General features: G+C 36.2%; 1 protein-coding gene across 1 annotated transcript; it reads left to right on the plus strand.

Annotated features, from left to right (window-relative positions):
• Positions 1 to 1,011: 1,011 nt before the first annotated feature.
• LOC145219371 (uncharacterized) lies at positions 1,012 to 14,260 on the plus strand. The gene is made up of 6 exons (XM_080086744.1): positions 1,012 to 1,367; positions 2,154 to 2,166; positions 4,710 to 4,853; positions 6,279 to 6,491; positions 6,595 to 7,331; positions 12,912 to 14,260. The coding sequence occupies exons 1-6, from the start codon at positions 1,012 to 1,014 to the stop codon at positions 13,786 to 13,788; spliced, it is 2,340 nt and encodes a 779-aa protein (XP_079942870.1). The 3' UTR covers positions 13,789 to 14,260.
• Positions 14,261 to 16,636: the final 2,376 nt, after the last annotated feature.

The raw sequence follows: 16,636 nt of genomic DNA on the forward strand, positions 1-16,636 counted from the left end.
TTGTACACGTTTGCCAGTATTTTTGAAATCCAAGCGTCTATGCGGGCCGCACAACCTTTAATGAAGGGCCGCATGCGGCCCGCAGGTTGCCCACAACTGCTGTAGAGGAATTCCTCCCCAGTTGGGAACCGCTGTTAGCTAGTTTGAAATTCACTTGTGAATTATGCTTTGTAGATAGTTAATCGCATAAGTGTTTGTTCTGTTTATTTGAATCTCATTACTCAAGGGTAGTATTGTTCAATGTATTTACCTTTGTACACATGTTGTTGGAAACTTGTAGTATGAAGTCGATATAGGTTTGCTTCTACGTTCCGGTACGTAGTAAGTTTGTTCAATTAAATTTATGTCAAACAATTTTAAACATAACATTTCTTTGTTTTAAACTTAGGAACAGCAATTAAAGCATTTAGTACAATAGTAAATTACTAACATCTTTCTTCAGGTCATAACATAATACTCATGATTCAGATAAAACTTTTTGTTATAATACCTGGACAACTAATTTGACGAGATGGAATTTCAGGATTTTAAAATCGAGCAAAGTGATGTTTATGATCAGAGGTTTATTGAACGTGGAAATATAAAACGACATAAGCTGAAACGCTGTATTCCGAAACTTCATCGATGTGATGTTTGTGAAAAAACTTTTGTCCGAAGTGGAACTTTGAAAATACATATGTTGACTCACACTGGAGAGAAACCACATCGATGTGTTGTTTGTGAAAAAGGGTTTGCTCGTGGTGGATATTTGAAAACACACATGTTGACCCACACCAAAAAGAAACTTCATCGATGTGATGTTTGTGAAAAGAGTTTCAATTTTAGTTCAAATTTGAGAAGACACATGTTGACCCACGCCAAAAAGAATCCTCATCGATGTGGTACTTGTGATAAAAGATTTACACTAAGAGGAAGCTTGAAAACCCACATGTTGATTCACACCAAACAAAAACCTCATCGATGTGTTGTTTGTGAAAAAAATTCAGTATCATTTCAAATTTAAAAACGCACATGTTGACCCACACCAAAAAGAAACTTCATCGATGTGATTTTTGTGAAAAGAGTTTCAGTGTCAGTTCAACTTTGAAAACACACATGTTGACCCATACTAAAGCGAAACCACATCGATGTGATGTTTGTGAAAAGAAATTCAGTATCATTTCTAATTTGAAAAGACACATGTTGACTCACACTAAAGAGAAACTTTCTCGATGTGATATTTGTGACAAAAAGTTTTCCCGAAGTGGAAATTTGAAAAGACACATGTTAACCCACACTAAACAGAAACCACATCGATGCGATGCTTGTGGAAAGAGTTTCAGTGACATTTCAAATTTGAAAAGACACATGTTGGCTCACAACCTAAAGTAACTTTACCGTTGTGATGTTCATTAAAAGATTAACTTTGGCTCAAAGTTGCCTTTTTGTATGGATTTTGATTCTAAACAATGTGAAAAAAAACATGTACAACACAAAGTAACAATAGAAACGGTAACTCCATGTACATTTGACGTTGTTCACCAAACTATTTTAATCTACAGTAATTTAAGTTCTGCCCCAGTCCGTGGGATATTCGATTGCTGTACATTAGGAATTTATTCACAGTATTACAAAAAACAACACTTAGCTTCAATCACGCAATCATTTGCTTTATATACGCTGTTGAAAATTTTTGAATAAAATCAATCATAACCAAGCAATACATTGTCTGTTTTCACAAACGCAAATAAACAACATATTCGTTTTAAACATCATGGCAGACCAGCATTATTTTCGTATATAATGTGTATGTGTGACCATCTCTATTTTCATGCAAAATAATGTACCTGATCTAATACATTGTATATTAAAATTATATCCAAAAACCAGTTTCGATAATATCAATCCGTAGTTTGTTGCATAAACGAAGCACAAAAATCAGCTCATCTGCTTCGAAAACAGAAATCTTTTGTTTTCACAATTTATTCTCATGCTGTACAAAACTTTTCTATTCTGGTCTAATTCAATATCTGTCTAAATCATTAATATGGAACGACAACCTGAACTGACGAAAGAAATGAACGTATTTACATTGTTGAGGTGTTTTGATTTGTTTTAATCAACCAGTTTTAAAGTGCTTTCATCAATAAATATCACTTTTCTTCACTTTGTAGCTGTCCTACATCGGTATTTCTTGCAAAAGTTAAAGCATTTTCTTCCTCATTGCTGCAGTGAGCATGGGCTTCTTTGCTGCACGGCGACATGGTAGCCTAAGATAGGGCAAAATTGTGCAAGACAAAAAAAAATATTTGTAAGGAGGTTTCAAATGCCATTTAAATTTCGTAAACTTGTAATCTTGTGTATAGGAACTCCATGTTTTGCTTTTATTGACAAAAATTATTGGTTATTTTTCCCCAAACAAGCCATGGTAAAACCTCCAAAATACCAATTAGACCATCTAATCAAACAAAAGTTTTTACACATTTGCAAAATGGCAATCAACTCGACAAATGATGCAGTTTGAGTCCCACCAAACAAGTTGTCAAATTTACCCAAAAAGAAAAAGTGAAACACCTTTTTCTGTTCTTACCTATTTGGATCTTGCACGGAAAATTCAAAACTCCCTACAAATAAGCAATATAATTTTGTTTTTAAGAACTCTCATGCAAACTTTACGTTGATAAGAAATATAAATTATTTCAGGGAAAATTAATAAACATTAAAACAAGTAATTTAAACAACACATAACTCTTTCATAAAAGATGATCTAAGGTAGCGGTATCCAAATTAACGGTGTGGATTTTTTTTCTTAGATTAAAAAAAAGTTTTCTCAATAAAATGGTAACTTTCTCGTTCGAAAGTCGCAATGCCATTTTTTATGTTTACTTTGACAACAAGATCGGTGGAAAAATACTTACTGGTCCTTGAAATGCCTTTCCTTGCGTTAGCAGAAAATACGCCATAAGCAACATCAGACTATCTGCTATTTTCTTCGTTTTTGGTTTGTCTTGCAAAATTACTGCACAAAATACTTTGGGAACGTTGAGGCCAAAAGTTTTGCAATAATACTTGTCCCTGTGCGTGTTGATGGCAGAGAGGAAACATCCGGATGTTTTCAGTCTGCCATTGTCTTTATTTCCAAAGCTCTCATCAGCAATGAACGTACTTTAATTTTAGTATAAACCGCTTTAGGAGAGTCAAATGTTTGACAGAACTCGTTGCACAAATTTAACAAACTTGTTTTTTCTTCGGAGATAGCATTTGTTCGATCCTATTTTGGCGACAGAGCCTTTATCACTTTAACATAGTTTTTGTGATTGTCGTGATTGTTCGGGTTAAAATTGAATTTTATCGCCAGCTCATCATATAACAGATATTCTCCTGCATTATCCAATAAGTTTAAATGATCCAGAATTCCGGCGTTGATGAGTGATTTAAAATAAAACGTTCGACATTTGAGGGCAACGGTTTTGCTGGCCCACAGCGATTCAGTATAGGGTTCGGTCGATTCCATAATTTGCATTAGCTTCCTGCAATCTTGGTTTGAAGTTTTTTGTGCTTGTGCAAGTAACACCAATTTGTGTTTCCCCCATTTCGGCAATCCCAACCATCTTTTGGGCATAAAAATCAATATTGTTTAACAGTTTTCATAACTTATCTCGGTTTAGGATTTTTTTGCTTAAAAACTGAGACAGTTTGGTCTTTTCAGCGCACTCTGTATTTTTTATCGCCGCTTGTGTGTAATTTTGTTCTGCACTAAACGAGTGTCTGACTTAGAATGACATTGTTCAACAAATAGCATTTAAAATATTCGCGTATGCTCTTTGCGACACCAAACGGTATTTAGCAAATTTTTCTGTGGTGAATATTTGTGATTGTAGATTTTCTAAATGCTGCAATTTTTTGCCAACACAACGCAAATCTAATCCCCTTCCTGATAGATAAACTTTTCCAATTATCTCGGGTACGCTAGGTCCATTAAAGGTGCCATACAGAATCAGCCGATCAGCAAGCATTCACCATATGGCAAGGCGTAGGCTAGAAAAATCTAGGCTGCGGTGGGATTCGAATCCACGACAGGAGTCTTTCCGGGACTCGCGCCCTACCAACTGAGCTACGCAGGCTTTGTGGAGAATTCGCCGAAAGTCGAACCACAAGCACCGTTGCCTGCCTCGTATGCTGCACATGTCAGCTTCGTAGTAGGGGATCGCCAGATTGACCACTAAGGAAAGTTGAACTGAATCATACCCCTTTTTCGCATTTCAACAAAAACGTGTGGAGAAAATGTTACTGGCACGACGTATAATTTAATGTCACCTAACTTTGAAAGTAATTAACGTTGGCTGTGTGTTGAGATTTAAACTCGAAAAAAAGGACGTTCTTGGTGTTTCAATTTTCCTCCTTCGACACCGAACTTGAAGAAGACCTTCTGTTTGTGAGTTAACTGTTACTTACATCAATATCATAAAATTAAAGCAGTTTACCTCGCAATCACAAGAAAAAAAATGTTAACCAGTCAAAATTTAACGGCTTCACTTTCCAATGGGTGAACATATTCAAGTCACTAGCTTATTAATTGGAAAAATTGTAAATGTATTGAAAACTGACAGCTCGACGGCGGACTCGATGTGAATATAACGCATTTAGACGTTGCCTCCCTCTCCCCCTATTTCATGAACACGTTCCCAGGATTTTGGATTGTAATGATCTAAATTCTACATATCATCTAGTTTAAGGACGAAAATGACAATGTACAAACACTTACTGGGAATCTAGGAGCACATGACTTCCAAATTGATGCTAGAATTCTCATTCTTTCGCTCGTCAGCAGTGGTGGTCTTCTTAGCATGGGATTTAATGCAACGGTCAATCTTGTAGGTGACTTCTTTATTTTTTTGAATGTTTAACAGGGTTTGAACCTAGGCCGCTCCCGGGTGGAAATATCAGGTTTTCTGTATCAAGCTTCTTTGACTATTCCACCGAGTTTCTGACTCATAGAAAATGTTTTTTTTTTCACGGGGTTCGAACCCAGGACACTCAGGTTACGAATGCCCATCAGGGTTTTGATGACTGTATATGGGTCAAGCCCGCCGGAACATTCCGCCAAGTTCCTGCCCCAAAAAATGTTTTTAATAGCACTGCAGGACCTTATTTAACATTCGCAACGCGTAGTGGATGATCGAGTTTGACTACCCAATTCAATTACGCTTGTATATTTCGACACTGCCTATTTGCTATCTACGCAACATTTATGAAAGTTGTGCAAAATTAAACAAGTTTCATCCCAAGTATAAAATAATACAAAAACTGTGTTCTCAATGTTTGTGCCAGTCACGAAAAAAATAATTCTTTTGTTGTCCAGCAGCTAATCTTACGCGATTAAAACTCTTTACTTTTTGAGCACTATGGCTACAAATGTTTTTGTGTGCATGAAAATAAATTGTGTCCACTAATGTTTTGGGTCGCAGTAATACACTCGTATTGTGCAGGGTCAATAATGCTGCAATAAAATTTAGTAAGAGCCCACATCTCTAATACTGTATCAGTTCTTCTGGACATTGACTTTCTACCCAGCTTTGTTGAACACCAAATCGGGGGAAGTAATGTGTAGTAGGAATAAACTGTTGCTGCCAGGCATAATGTATCAAGAAAAACTGATTTCCACAAGCGCGGTTTCCGAGAGTCGTGGAACATACATTCTCACACCAACACGATAAACGTTAAACGGACGTTCTAATGCCGATAACTTATCGGTCGCTTTTGCACCATTGAGCTAGGTGTTATCACTTGACCATTGATGCACACTGCGTTTTTTTTGTGTGTGTGTTTTACCACCCTTGTTGCCATATAAAAAAAATTGTGTTTTTCATTTATGTCATTACCCCGATGATGGTATCTCGTATGGGACATCGAAATGTGGGCATGTTACAATAAAAACTACTGGAAGAGTTAAATTTTTGTTGATGTGTAGTATGTAACACGGATAAAGAAAAAAAAAACATGTAAAACAATTGTATAAATGCTAACATATTGTTACAGTGAATATAGTGTTACTACCAGGCATATTTTAAGCATGTTGAGAAAGACGTTAAAGCAAAAACGTAGATAAAAACCTTTGTTCAGCAGTTTAAAGCGACCGATAGGTAATCGAAATTAGAATCATTTTTATATTCATCGTGTTGGCGCGCCAGTAAATGTTTCACGATTTAAAAAAAACTCTTTTTTGTAAGCTTAGTCTCTTTGCCAATCGCACCAGCAGCTGCAGAATTGATAAACTCATCTCGTCGTTGCATGGCTAGCCTAGACCGATTTCAACGAAGCCCATTTTGCTATGTGTCTTTGGTGTTCCTTTAGGTGCCCGTTCAATGATGCCAGGCACTTTGACATACAAAGGCTTTGGTTTAACGGGTGGTGGGATTTCAACTATATTTTATTCCTGGATACAGAAATTTCGACACCCCTGGATGGTACACTTTTTTGAGCGTGCATCACAAACCAACAGGTATTGCAAGGTACCTACAGTTTAAGATTGATATAAAAAACAGATGCTCTAATGCCGATTAGCTATCGGTTGCATTTGCAACACTTAACAACGATTTTTATACTTTCACCCAGAGTTGGATTTTAAAAAGACACATGTTGACTCACACTAACGCGAAACCGCATCGATGTGATACATGTGATAAAAGATTTGTTCAAAGTGGAGATTTGACAAGACATATGTTGACCCACACCAAAGAGAAACCTTATGGATGTGATTTTTGTGATAAAAGACTAGCACACTGTGGAACTATGAAAAGACACATTTTGACTCACACTAAAGAGAAACATCATCGATGTGATGTTTGTGAAAAAAAGTTTGCTCGTGGTGAAGATTTGAATAAACACATGTTGATTCACACTAAAGAGAAACCTTATGGATGTGATTTTTGTGATAAAAGATTTACACAGTGTGGAACTTTGAAAAGACACTTGTTGTCTCACACTAAAGAGAAACCTCATCGATGTGATGTTTGTGAGAAACGGTTTGCTCATGGTAAAGATTTGGAAAGACACATGTTGATTCACACTAAAGAGAAACCTTATCGATGTGATGTTTGTGAGAAACGGTTTGCTCGTGTTAGAGATTTGGAAAGACACATATTGACTCACACTAAACGGAAACCTCATCGGTGTGATGTTTGTGAAAAGAGTTTCAGTGTCACTTCAAATTTGAAAAGACACATGCTAACCCACACTGAAGAGAAACCTCATCGATGTAATGTTTGTGAAAAGAGTTTCAGTGTCATTTCAAATTTGAAAAGGCACATGCTAACCCACACTGAAAAAAAATCCTCATCGATGCGATGTTTGTGACAAAACATGTACCAAGTCTGGAAGTTTGAAAAGACACATGTTTTCTCACACTAAAAAAAATATCAATTGATATGAAATTTGTGAAAAGCCATTCAATGTCGTTTCAAGTTTGAAAATACACTTGTTGACTCACAACAAAAAGTAACTTTACCAGTGTGATTGATGTTCACTAAAAGGTTTCCTTGGCCTGACAAAAATTTTTGGTAGGGATTTTGTTTCCGAACAGAGTAAAAAGCATGTATCACGCAGAATAAGAATATCTACCGTAAACGTTGTTCGGCGCCAGTCCATGGGATATCCGATTGCTTTACTTAAAGGAAATTCTGAACGATAATAAAATAAAACACTTGGGTTCGATCACGCGATCTTTTGCTTCATAAACTCGGTTGAAAAAGTTTCATTAAAATCAATAACAGCCAAATTGTTTATTTTCACCGACAAAAATAAAAAAACTGGTTCGTTTAAACATGGTGGTAGGCTTCAGCATTGTGGATGTTCTCGTTTAATATTGTTTTGTATTTCATGTGGTTGAAACAATGTATTTTACTTGTACTGAACAACAATAAACACGTTGTACGTAACATACAATACTTTTCACAAGTATTCCATATATATGCAAACTCTTCCATGTTATGATATTGAGATGGTTATAAAAAGATAATATATGCGCTGAGTATTTAATAGTTTGACCACATCAACTCTAGTTTTTCGCTCAACTTGGGAAAATGTTCAAAAATACCTACCACTCTACACAGAAAATTCAAGATAAAACTGAAACGAATTCGTAACTGAAAATTCATGAATAACAGTGATTATCTTCTAGGACATAGTCTCCAATGAAGCAAGATTTTGTTGGTTGTGTGACTTGACAGTGCTCTCTTTGAATTTTTTATTTGAGTTAACACGCAATCTATCTTAACTCAGTAGAGAAACGGAACAAGATAAAAAAATAAACGATTCAGACTACTGACGCATGTTATCAATAAAACGTTAGGGCTTAAGAGCTAAAGGGCAGAGTCTTAGTGTTTTGTTTTCGCTACCTATACTTCAAACGCCTTCGGTTTACGGCAACTTAAACAATCGGTATTAGGTGTCGTACCGTGTCGAATATTTTCTATTTAATTCCAAACGTTTTTTTTTTTTTTTTTTATGGTACCTGCCCAAGCTCGTAGAAAAAAACGTTAAAATAATAAAATTACTACGTAAAATAAGTAATGGTCTGAACTATAGTATCAATGGACTTTAGTAGAAAAGTGTAACGTGGTCAGGCACGTAGATAAAAATATTGAACAACGTCACCTTTTACAAATCGCTCACACTAGTAACTGGATAAGTTTGACCAACTCCATTCCTGACCGAAAAGACCAGATAAAACTATGCGCAGTAACGCCTGACCTAACCTTACCTTCAACCACCTTTCATTCGTACTGCGATTTTCGGTGCATATCTTAGTTTAGTAGATAAAATGTTTGAAATCATTTTGAGCTCACATCAGCCGTTTGTGGCAATAAATCACCACACAACTGTATTGCTACTTGACACGCAGAAAAACGCACCGTAGGCGAACTCTCGCTTATTTCTGCGCGATTTAAGAGCCCGAAGTCTGTTAAGCACGAAACAAGGCAGGAAAAATAAAGCAAACAAAGTTTTTGTAGGTCTGAGTGCAACGTTTGTGCCTTTTGGGGTCCCTTTGCGATACTGTTATCTAAATGCGAACCCCTTTGAGTTATAAATATTTTTGTGCTTTTAATAATCAATCTCGTTATGCGCGAATTAACAAGTTGTCGCGAACTCCCTGTTGAGGACCACTGGTCTAAACAGACTTAAAGCCTCACACCTACGGCTCCGTACAAGCAAAATGCACCATTGGTAAAAAGAGCTCAAAAATAAATTTAGATCTTATCTATACTTGCTAATATTTTCATGTCTCAGACAACTCCTGTGTATCCCAAAAAAATGATGAACATTTTTTTTCAAACAATGCTTACTCAGTTGCAGTTTACAATATGCTTTAATACAGCTTTGACTTACTTACACACGTCTGTTTGTTGCGCGTGTCTGTGCTAGCACAAAGAAAGCAATAAGTAACAAAAGGCCAAATAGAAAAGTGTTTACTCGTTCGTTACTTTGACTACAGCGAGATATATTGCTTCAAATAAAAGTTGCAGGTGTTTCCCGCATTATATATGCAGGTGAATATTGAACACTTTACAAACCTGAGCAATTTTGCAAGCGCTAATGAAAATCTGTCCTTGCAGTTAGTTTGGCCAATTTCAAACCAATATGATATATATATCGTACACGCTTGTAATCGGAAACGCTGAAAAACAGAATTGTTGCACAGCTGACTGTAATATTGCGAACCCAGCAGACATGGGGCAATTCGTATTCATCATTCGTATTCGAATGCATTCGAATATAGGTTTTACCACCTTCGTGCTGTATTCGAATGATTTTGGCTTTCATTCGATAGTGCATGAATACAATTCGAATGGTTGATGTTAATTTTTGAGTAACAATTCACGAATACAAAAGCTTGAATAAATTCATTCGAGTACAATTCGAATTGTTGTAGGTCTTTGCCAACTTAAGAATTGGCAAATTCGAAAAAACGATATTTTTTTACGAATACAATTCAAATTGTTGTCCGTCTTTAACGACGTAACAATTCGTAAAATCGAATACATGACTACATTTTAACGAATACAATTCGAATTGTTGTCTGTCTTTGGTAACGTAACAATTCGTAAAATCGAATACACGACTACATTTTACGAATACAATTCGAATTGTCAAATACCTCAAAATATAGTAGTCGAGAATATGTTGCCACATATTTTTGCCAAATAGATTCGAATACAATTCAAATTGGCAATGATCTGTGACCTGATTTGACAAGTTTTGTTTATGTTACGAAACAATGACACATAGAAGTTTGTTTGTGACGTTACATAAATGGAATTGTATTACAAAGCTTGCAACATTGGTTTGTTCTCAGCACATAGCGTGTTTGTGAAGCGAAAATCTCATGTTAATTACATCATTCAAGCTAATGTGGCAAAACAAAGCTCGTTGGTTTACATTTTCACCAATAAATTTGCAATTCATAAACCCATATGTTACTTTTTGTTCGAATACCATTTGAGTTTCGGGGCTCTTTCATTTTGCACAACTACAAACACCCGAATCGGTGCATTCGAATGCTATTCGAATTGTTGGCTTCTTACAACGACTGTATTCATGAATACGAATACACACTTGGGGTTTATTCGGATAGTATTCGAATTACACGCTGCTGTTTTTGGTCAAACATTCATGAATACAAATACTTGAAACATTTTATTCGAATACAATTCGAATTGCTGTCACCTTAACATTACGAAACAATTCGTGAATACGAATGCTTTATTGGCATTATTCGAATACAATTCGAATTGCTGAAGTTCAAAAAAAGTGTAAGTATTCATGAATACGAATACATGGTTTGGTTTATTCGAATAGTATTCGAATAACATGTCGTCGTAGTTAGGTCAACAATTCACGAATACAAATACTTGACTCGTTTTATTCGAATACTATTCGAATTGCTGTCACGCAAAAATTACCAAAGTACTCATGAATTCGAATACAGTCATGCAGGTATTCGTAAAGTATTCGAATACAGGACGCGTGTATTCGACCCCATGTCTGGAACCCAGATGGTGTCGGCAGACTTATAAATTTTGATTTACAGATTGTTGATTTTGCATTAGTGTTTGTCCTGTTTGCAATCGGTGCCTTTAATTTTGAGTATTGGGATTTAATTTGAGTATTGGGATTGAATATCATTTGGTTGGTTTACATGATATGTTAGTGCTTAATGCTTTATACTTCGGTCTTTATTACATCAGGGAAGTAATGGGTAGTACGAATAAACTGCTGATGCCAGGCATACTGTATCAACAAATTTGTAGCTCTTCCAGCAGTTTTGATTATAATATGCCGACGTTTCGATGTCCCATACGAGAAACCTTTATCAGGGTAATGACATAAATTGAGAACACAAAGTTGTTACATGGCAACAAGGGTGGTAAAACACACACAATACGCAGTGGTTAAAAAAGCAGTGCGCGCCAATGATCGAGTGATAACACCTAGCTCAATGCTGCAAAAGCGACCGATAAGTTATCGGCATTAGAACGTCCGTTTTAGCGTTCGTCATGTTGGTGCGAAAATGTATGTTCCGCGACTCTAGGAAACCTCACTTGTGGAAGTCGGTTTCCCTGCAGCAGAAAAATTAATGGTGTGATTACTCACATTAGCATGTTTTGCTAATGCCGATTTTTTTGCATCTTTCTTGACCACATCCCTTTCATGTTCTTTTTGGCGTGTACTCAAAGACCTTCCCGTCTCGCCGCGAAATCTCATTACACTTTACACAGGATATTGCGTACACCACGCCCTTTGTTGCGTTTGGATCTATGGTGACTTTGGATTACGACAGCATCTGACGTAGGGTGTTGACTGGTTTAATCCCTCCCGAGTCCCCAAAATCGGTCAACATGCGACGGATTACATCCGTTAACTTAGGAACGTAAGGCAAAGTGACAAAAGCACGCTCTTTGGACTGAATCTTTTTCCGTGCAATTTTGGTTTTTCGGTCACTGATAATCACACCATTAACTTTTCTGCTGCCAAGGTGTTAGCGAGGAAAACTGATTTCCACAAGCGAGGTTTCCTAGATTCGTGGAACATACATTCTCACACCAACACGATAAACATTAAAATGGACGTTCTAATGGCGATAACTTATCGGTCGCTTTAGCACCATTGAGCTACGTGTTATCACTCGACCATTGATGCGCACTGCGTTTTTTTACCACCGCACTTGTGTTTTACCGCTTTTTTGCCATATAACAACTTTTAGTTGATAATTTATGTCATTGCGCTGATGAAGGTGTCTCGTATCGGACATTGGAGCGTCAGCATACGATTATAAAAACTACAGGAGCTAAAAATTTGTTAATGTGTAGTATGTTTCACCTTAGCACGTATTTTGATGGAAAATTTGAGTAGGATGTAAATATATTTATGATATATATGCAAAAGCTTTGGTTTAAAGGGTGGTGGGACTTCAACTGTAGGTACCTGGATGTGCTGGTTTGTTTGTAGACAAAAACAAGAATATTTTATTCCTGGATACAGAAATTTGGATGGTACACTTTGTTTAAGCGTACATCCAGTATTACAAAGTACCCACAGTTTTAAAATAAATATAAAAACAGATGTTCTAATACCGATTAGCTATCGGTCGGATTTGCAGCACTTTTTATCCATTTTTTTATCCACGTTTATATCAACGTATTATCGTCCGTTTCGCGGCATTGTCTTTTTCGTGTTCACTCTCTTGCTGTTATAAGAACCACGGGTTGGCTAGCTGACGTTACCCTTAGGTAGACGCCCAGTGTAAGACGTCGAATGACTTCTTTACATTTTTTAGAGGAAATCAAACCCTATCTTGTTTCAGCTCATAACACCTAAATCGTAAAATAGCTCAAACATTTTTTGTTTATAATACCTGAATAACTAATTTAAAGAGAGATGACATCAACGGATTTGGGCGTGGATCAAGCTGATACTTGTGATCAAAGGTTTTTGGAAGGTGGAAATGTAAAACGACATATGCCAAAACACCGCATTGAGAAACTTCGTCGATGTGATATTTGTAAAAAAACATTTGCCCAACGTTGGATTTTAAAAAGACACATGTTGACTCACACCAAAGAGAAACCTCATCGATGTGATGTTTGTGAAAAAACATTTGCCCAAAGTTGGATTTTGAAAAGACACATGTTGACCCACACCAAAGAAAAATCTTATCAGTGTACTGTTTGTGGAAAGACATTCACTCTGCTTGGAGTATTAAAAAAACATATGGTGACTCACACCAATGAAAAACCTCATCGATGTGACGTTTGTGAAAAAGAGTTTGCTCGTAAAGGTGATTTGAAAGAGCACATGCTGACACACACCAATGAAAAACCTCATCGATGTGGTGTTTGTGAAAAACGATTCGCTCGTGGTGGAGATTTGAAAAAACACATGTTGGTTCACACAGATGAGAAACCGTTTCGATGTGATCTTTGTGATACACGATTTACACAGAGTGGAAATTTAAAAAGACACTTGTTGACTCACACTAAAGAGAAACCTTATCGATGTTTTGTTTGTAAGAAACGGTTTGCCCGTGGTAGTACTTTGAAATCACACATATTGATTCACACCCAAGAAAAATCTCATCGATGTGATGTTTGTGAGAAACGGTTTGCTCGTGGTATAGATTTGAAAAGACATATGTTGACCCACACTAAAGAAAAACCTTATCAATGTGATGTTTGTGAGAAACGGTTTGCTCGTGGTAGTACTTTGAAATCACACATATTGATTCACACTAAAGAGAACCCTCATCGATGAGGTGTTTGTGTGAAAAAGTTTGCTTGTAGTGGAGAAAATTAACATGTTGACTCACTCTAAACCACTAATGAGAAGCCCGATTGATGTATTGCGATTTGTTGTCATTTTAAATTTAAACAAACACTTGTTGACTGACAATACACAGTGACTTTACCGATATGATGTTAGTAAATGGACATGTTTTGGCTGAAATATCACCTTTTTTCGACTTTTATTTTACCAATGTGAATAAAACATGTATCATACAGAGTAACAATAAAAATCGTTACGTTTTGTACATGTAACGCTGTTCACCAAACCATTTGAATGCACTGTAAATTATGTGAACAAGTATGTGCCAGTCGATGGGATATTATGAGATGCATCCTATTTCTGTTCATCTTGATGTGTTTAAAATCATATAATCCGCAGAGAAATTCACATCTCGTAAATTGCACCGCGAACCTTTTAGCAAACATGACATCAAAATTAACGTGCATCGTGTTGTTTGACGAGGTGATAAAATCCACAAATTTACGACCGTTTAAACAACAACCGCATGACATAGTTTACTTTGTGGTTTAGTTTTCCCATGTTGGTCGCTGGTGCAATGGATGAATAGTCAGCAGTCAAAGTACTTGCCAGGTTTCATATCCAATTGCATTGTAAGATAACAGTTTCCAAAGGTTTTGTTGGATTAATCTTTAAAAAAAAGTTGTTGCGATGCAAATAGTTGAAGACAATTACCTAGAAACACGCGTGTGGACGTTGACTATATCCTACTTTACAGAAAATATTAATAGTTCACAATGGTCTCGTTAGTGCGCTAAAGACAGGGTTGCAACACCGTCCTTGTTTCTAAGATTTCTCCTTTTTTGAAGGGTAATGTTTCAGAAATGGCCTTCACGTTTTTATTGTATTCAGGTTTACTGTGACATGATAGCTGGTGGTGGTGGATGGATTCTCGCGGCCACTATCAACGATAATGATTTAAGTTTAGATTAAAGTTATAGTGATTTGTGGTTTGTTATGTCGTCAAACAACAACGAAAATGTTATGGGTGAAAAAGAATATTTTCTTCACTAGAAAATTGTTCTTTCGTGTTTCCTTAATTTCAGATGATCAAATTTGGATGAAAACGAATACATTCGGAACATTCGACAATTGCACCAAATCAGATTTCAAAAGTCAAACTTATTATGAATATCAGGCAACTATTTTCTTGTATAATGCATTGTATTTTTAATCAACTGCTAGTTTTTAGGAAAAATACGTTATGTTACGTTATATTACCAATCAAACACCACTGGAGGTTAGCATAAAGCAGAGTGTTTTGCAATATCAAACAGAGAACGGGTTGATGCAAATATACGGAGGAAATTTGCACGAAGTGTTTAACTTTCGGCATCCACTCAAACCAAAAAATGGTAAGACAAACACTTACAATGTTGTTTTTGCAGAGAATTTAATCCAATAAATTATTAAGACTGTCCGTGAAAAAAAAATTACTGTTAATGTAGATTTACCTGCAAATGCAATGTTTGATATCAGCACCGATTGAACCATTTTAACGTAGTACCATGTAAATGTATTTGGCATTAAATCAACTTTTTTCAGTTTTTTATCCCGATGTGAATTCGATGTTGGATCGACTTCTTTATCCAAGTGTTATGGAATTGAATGATTAAAAAATTAACGAAGTATGTTATTGTAGATTTTCTTAAACCCAAGTCAAACTTGCTATTCTTGCGATTACGAAGCAAATTGTCAAACTGGTTACCTACTAGACCAGTGGTTCTTAACCTTTTTGGTGCGGTTTCCCATTAAAGTAAATCACCAAGTTCAAATTTCCCCCTCTGTTATTTTTATAATGATGTTTTGTGCCAAACATTAACAAAAAAATTGGTCTTTAATCGAAATAATTTTGTGAAGCGATTTGGTCGGGACCTTAAAGGGATATACTGCTATTTTATTTAGTTTGATTAGTGATTTCTTGAGAAAGTCATCGTGTGGAATTTCGAAAAATCTCACGTGCTTGCATTAGTCATTTATTGCATCACAACCAACAGATCAAATGCATTTATTCGCGAACAATAACAAAGTCATTGATACTTTTAGTAATGTCTGTGACGTAACAAACGATTTTTGGATTTTTATGCGCCTTGCAAAACTAGATGTAGTTAATCTTACATGTTGTTGCGGAAAATATTGTATTAAATTAACTTTCGACGTTTAATTTCAACCCACGGGCCCGAGTTTGGTGACATAATAGGTGTAGTAAATGGCCTTCGTAACCTGCTTAACAACATAGCGCTTATGTTGGTAAATTTACGTATAGCGTATAGATCGTGATAACGATCAGCTTCGTCTGGATCTCTGATGATTAGTTGATTGAAGCTATACGTTGTGGTAATATACCTTCGGTTGGTATTGAATGAACTTATTTGCACGGCAATGTCTTTAGTCAAAACACTTTCAATGAATTCTTCCCTAGGCGGGAGTTCAAAATAGTCTGCTAGAACAAACAGTCTAGCGCACCAGTCTCTGTATACGTTTCTGTAATAAACCAGCGGACGGCGCGGTGGCACGCCAAGCGGTATTACGTGTGGTAGATAAAGGCTACCTGTACTTTCGTCCTCACTTTCAGAGTTTTCTTCATCAATCAATGTCATGAGTCTCGATCAACAAGGGTTTTGCACCTCAGTTTGTTTATTCAATCAACATGCTTATTCTTATTCAAATAGAATGTTTAAGAAACAAAACAAGTCGTTAGAAAGTAATAATAACAACCTTTACTCATAATTTCAAGTTCTACTAACAACAAACATATTACTCTAAAGTAACCATTTTGGACAGCAAGCAAATTAAG

The sequence above is a fragment of the Phallusia mammillata genome, chromosome 3 (assembly GCF_965637545.1).
Source record: "Phallusia mammillata chromosome 3, kaPhaMamm4.hap1.1, whole genome shotgun sequence".
Taxonomy (NCBI): domain Eukaryota; kingdom Metazoa; phylum Chordata; class Ascidiacea; order Phlebobranchia; family Ascidiidae; genus Phallusia; species Phallusia mammillata.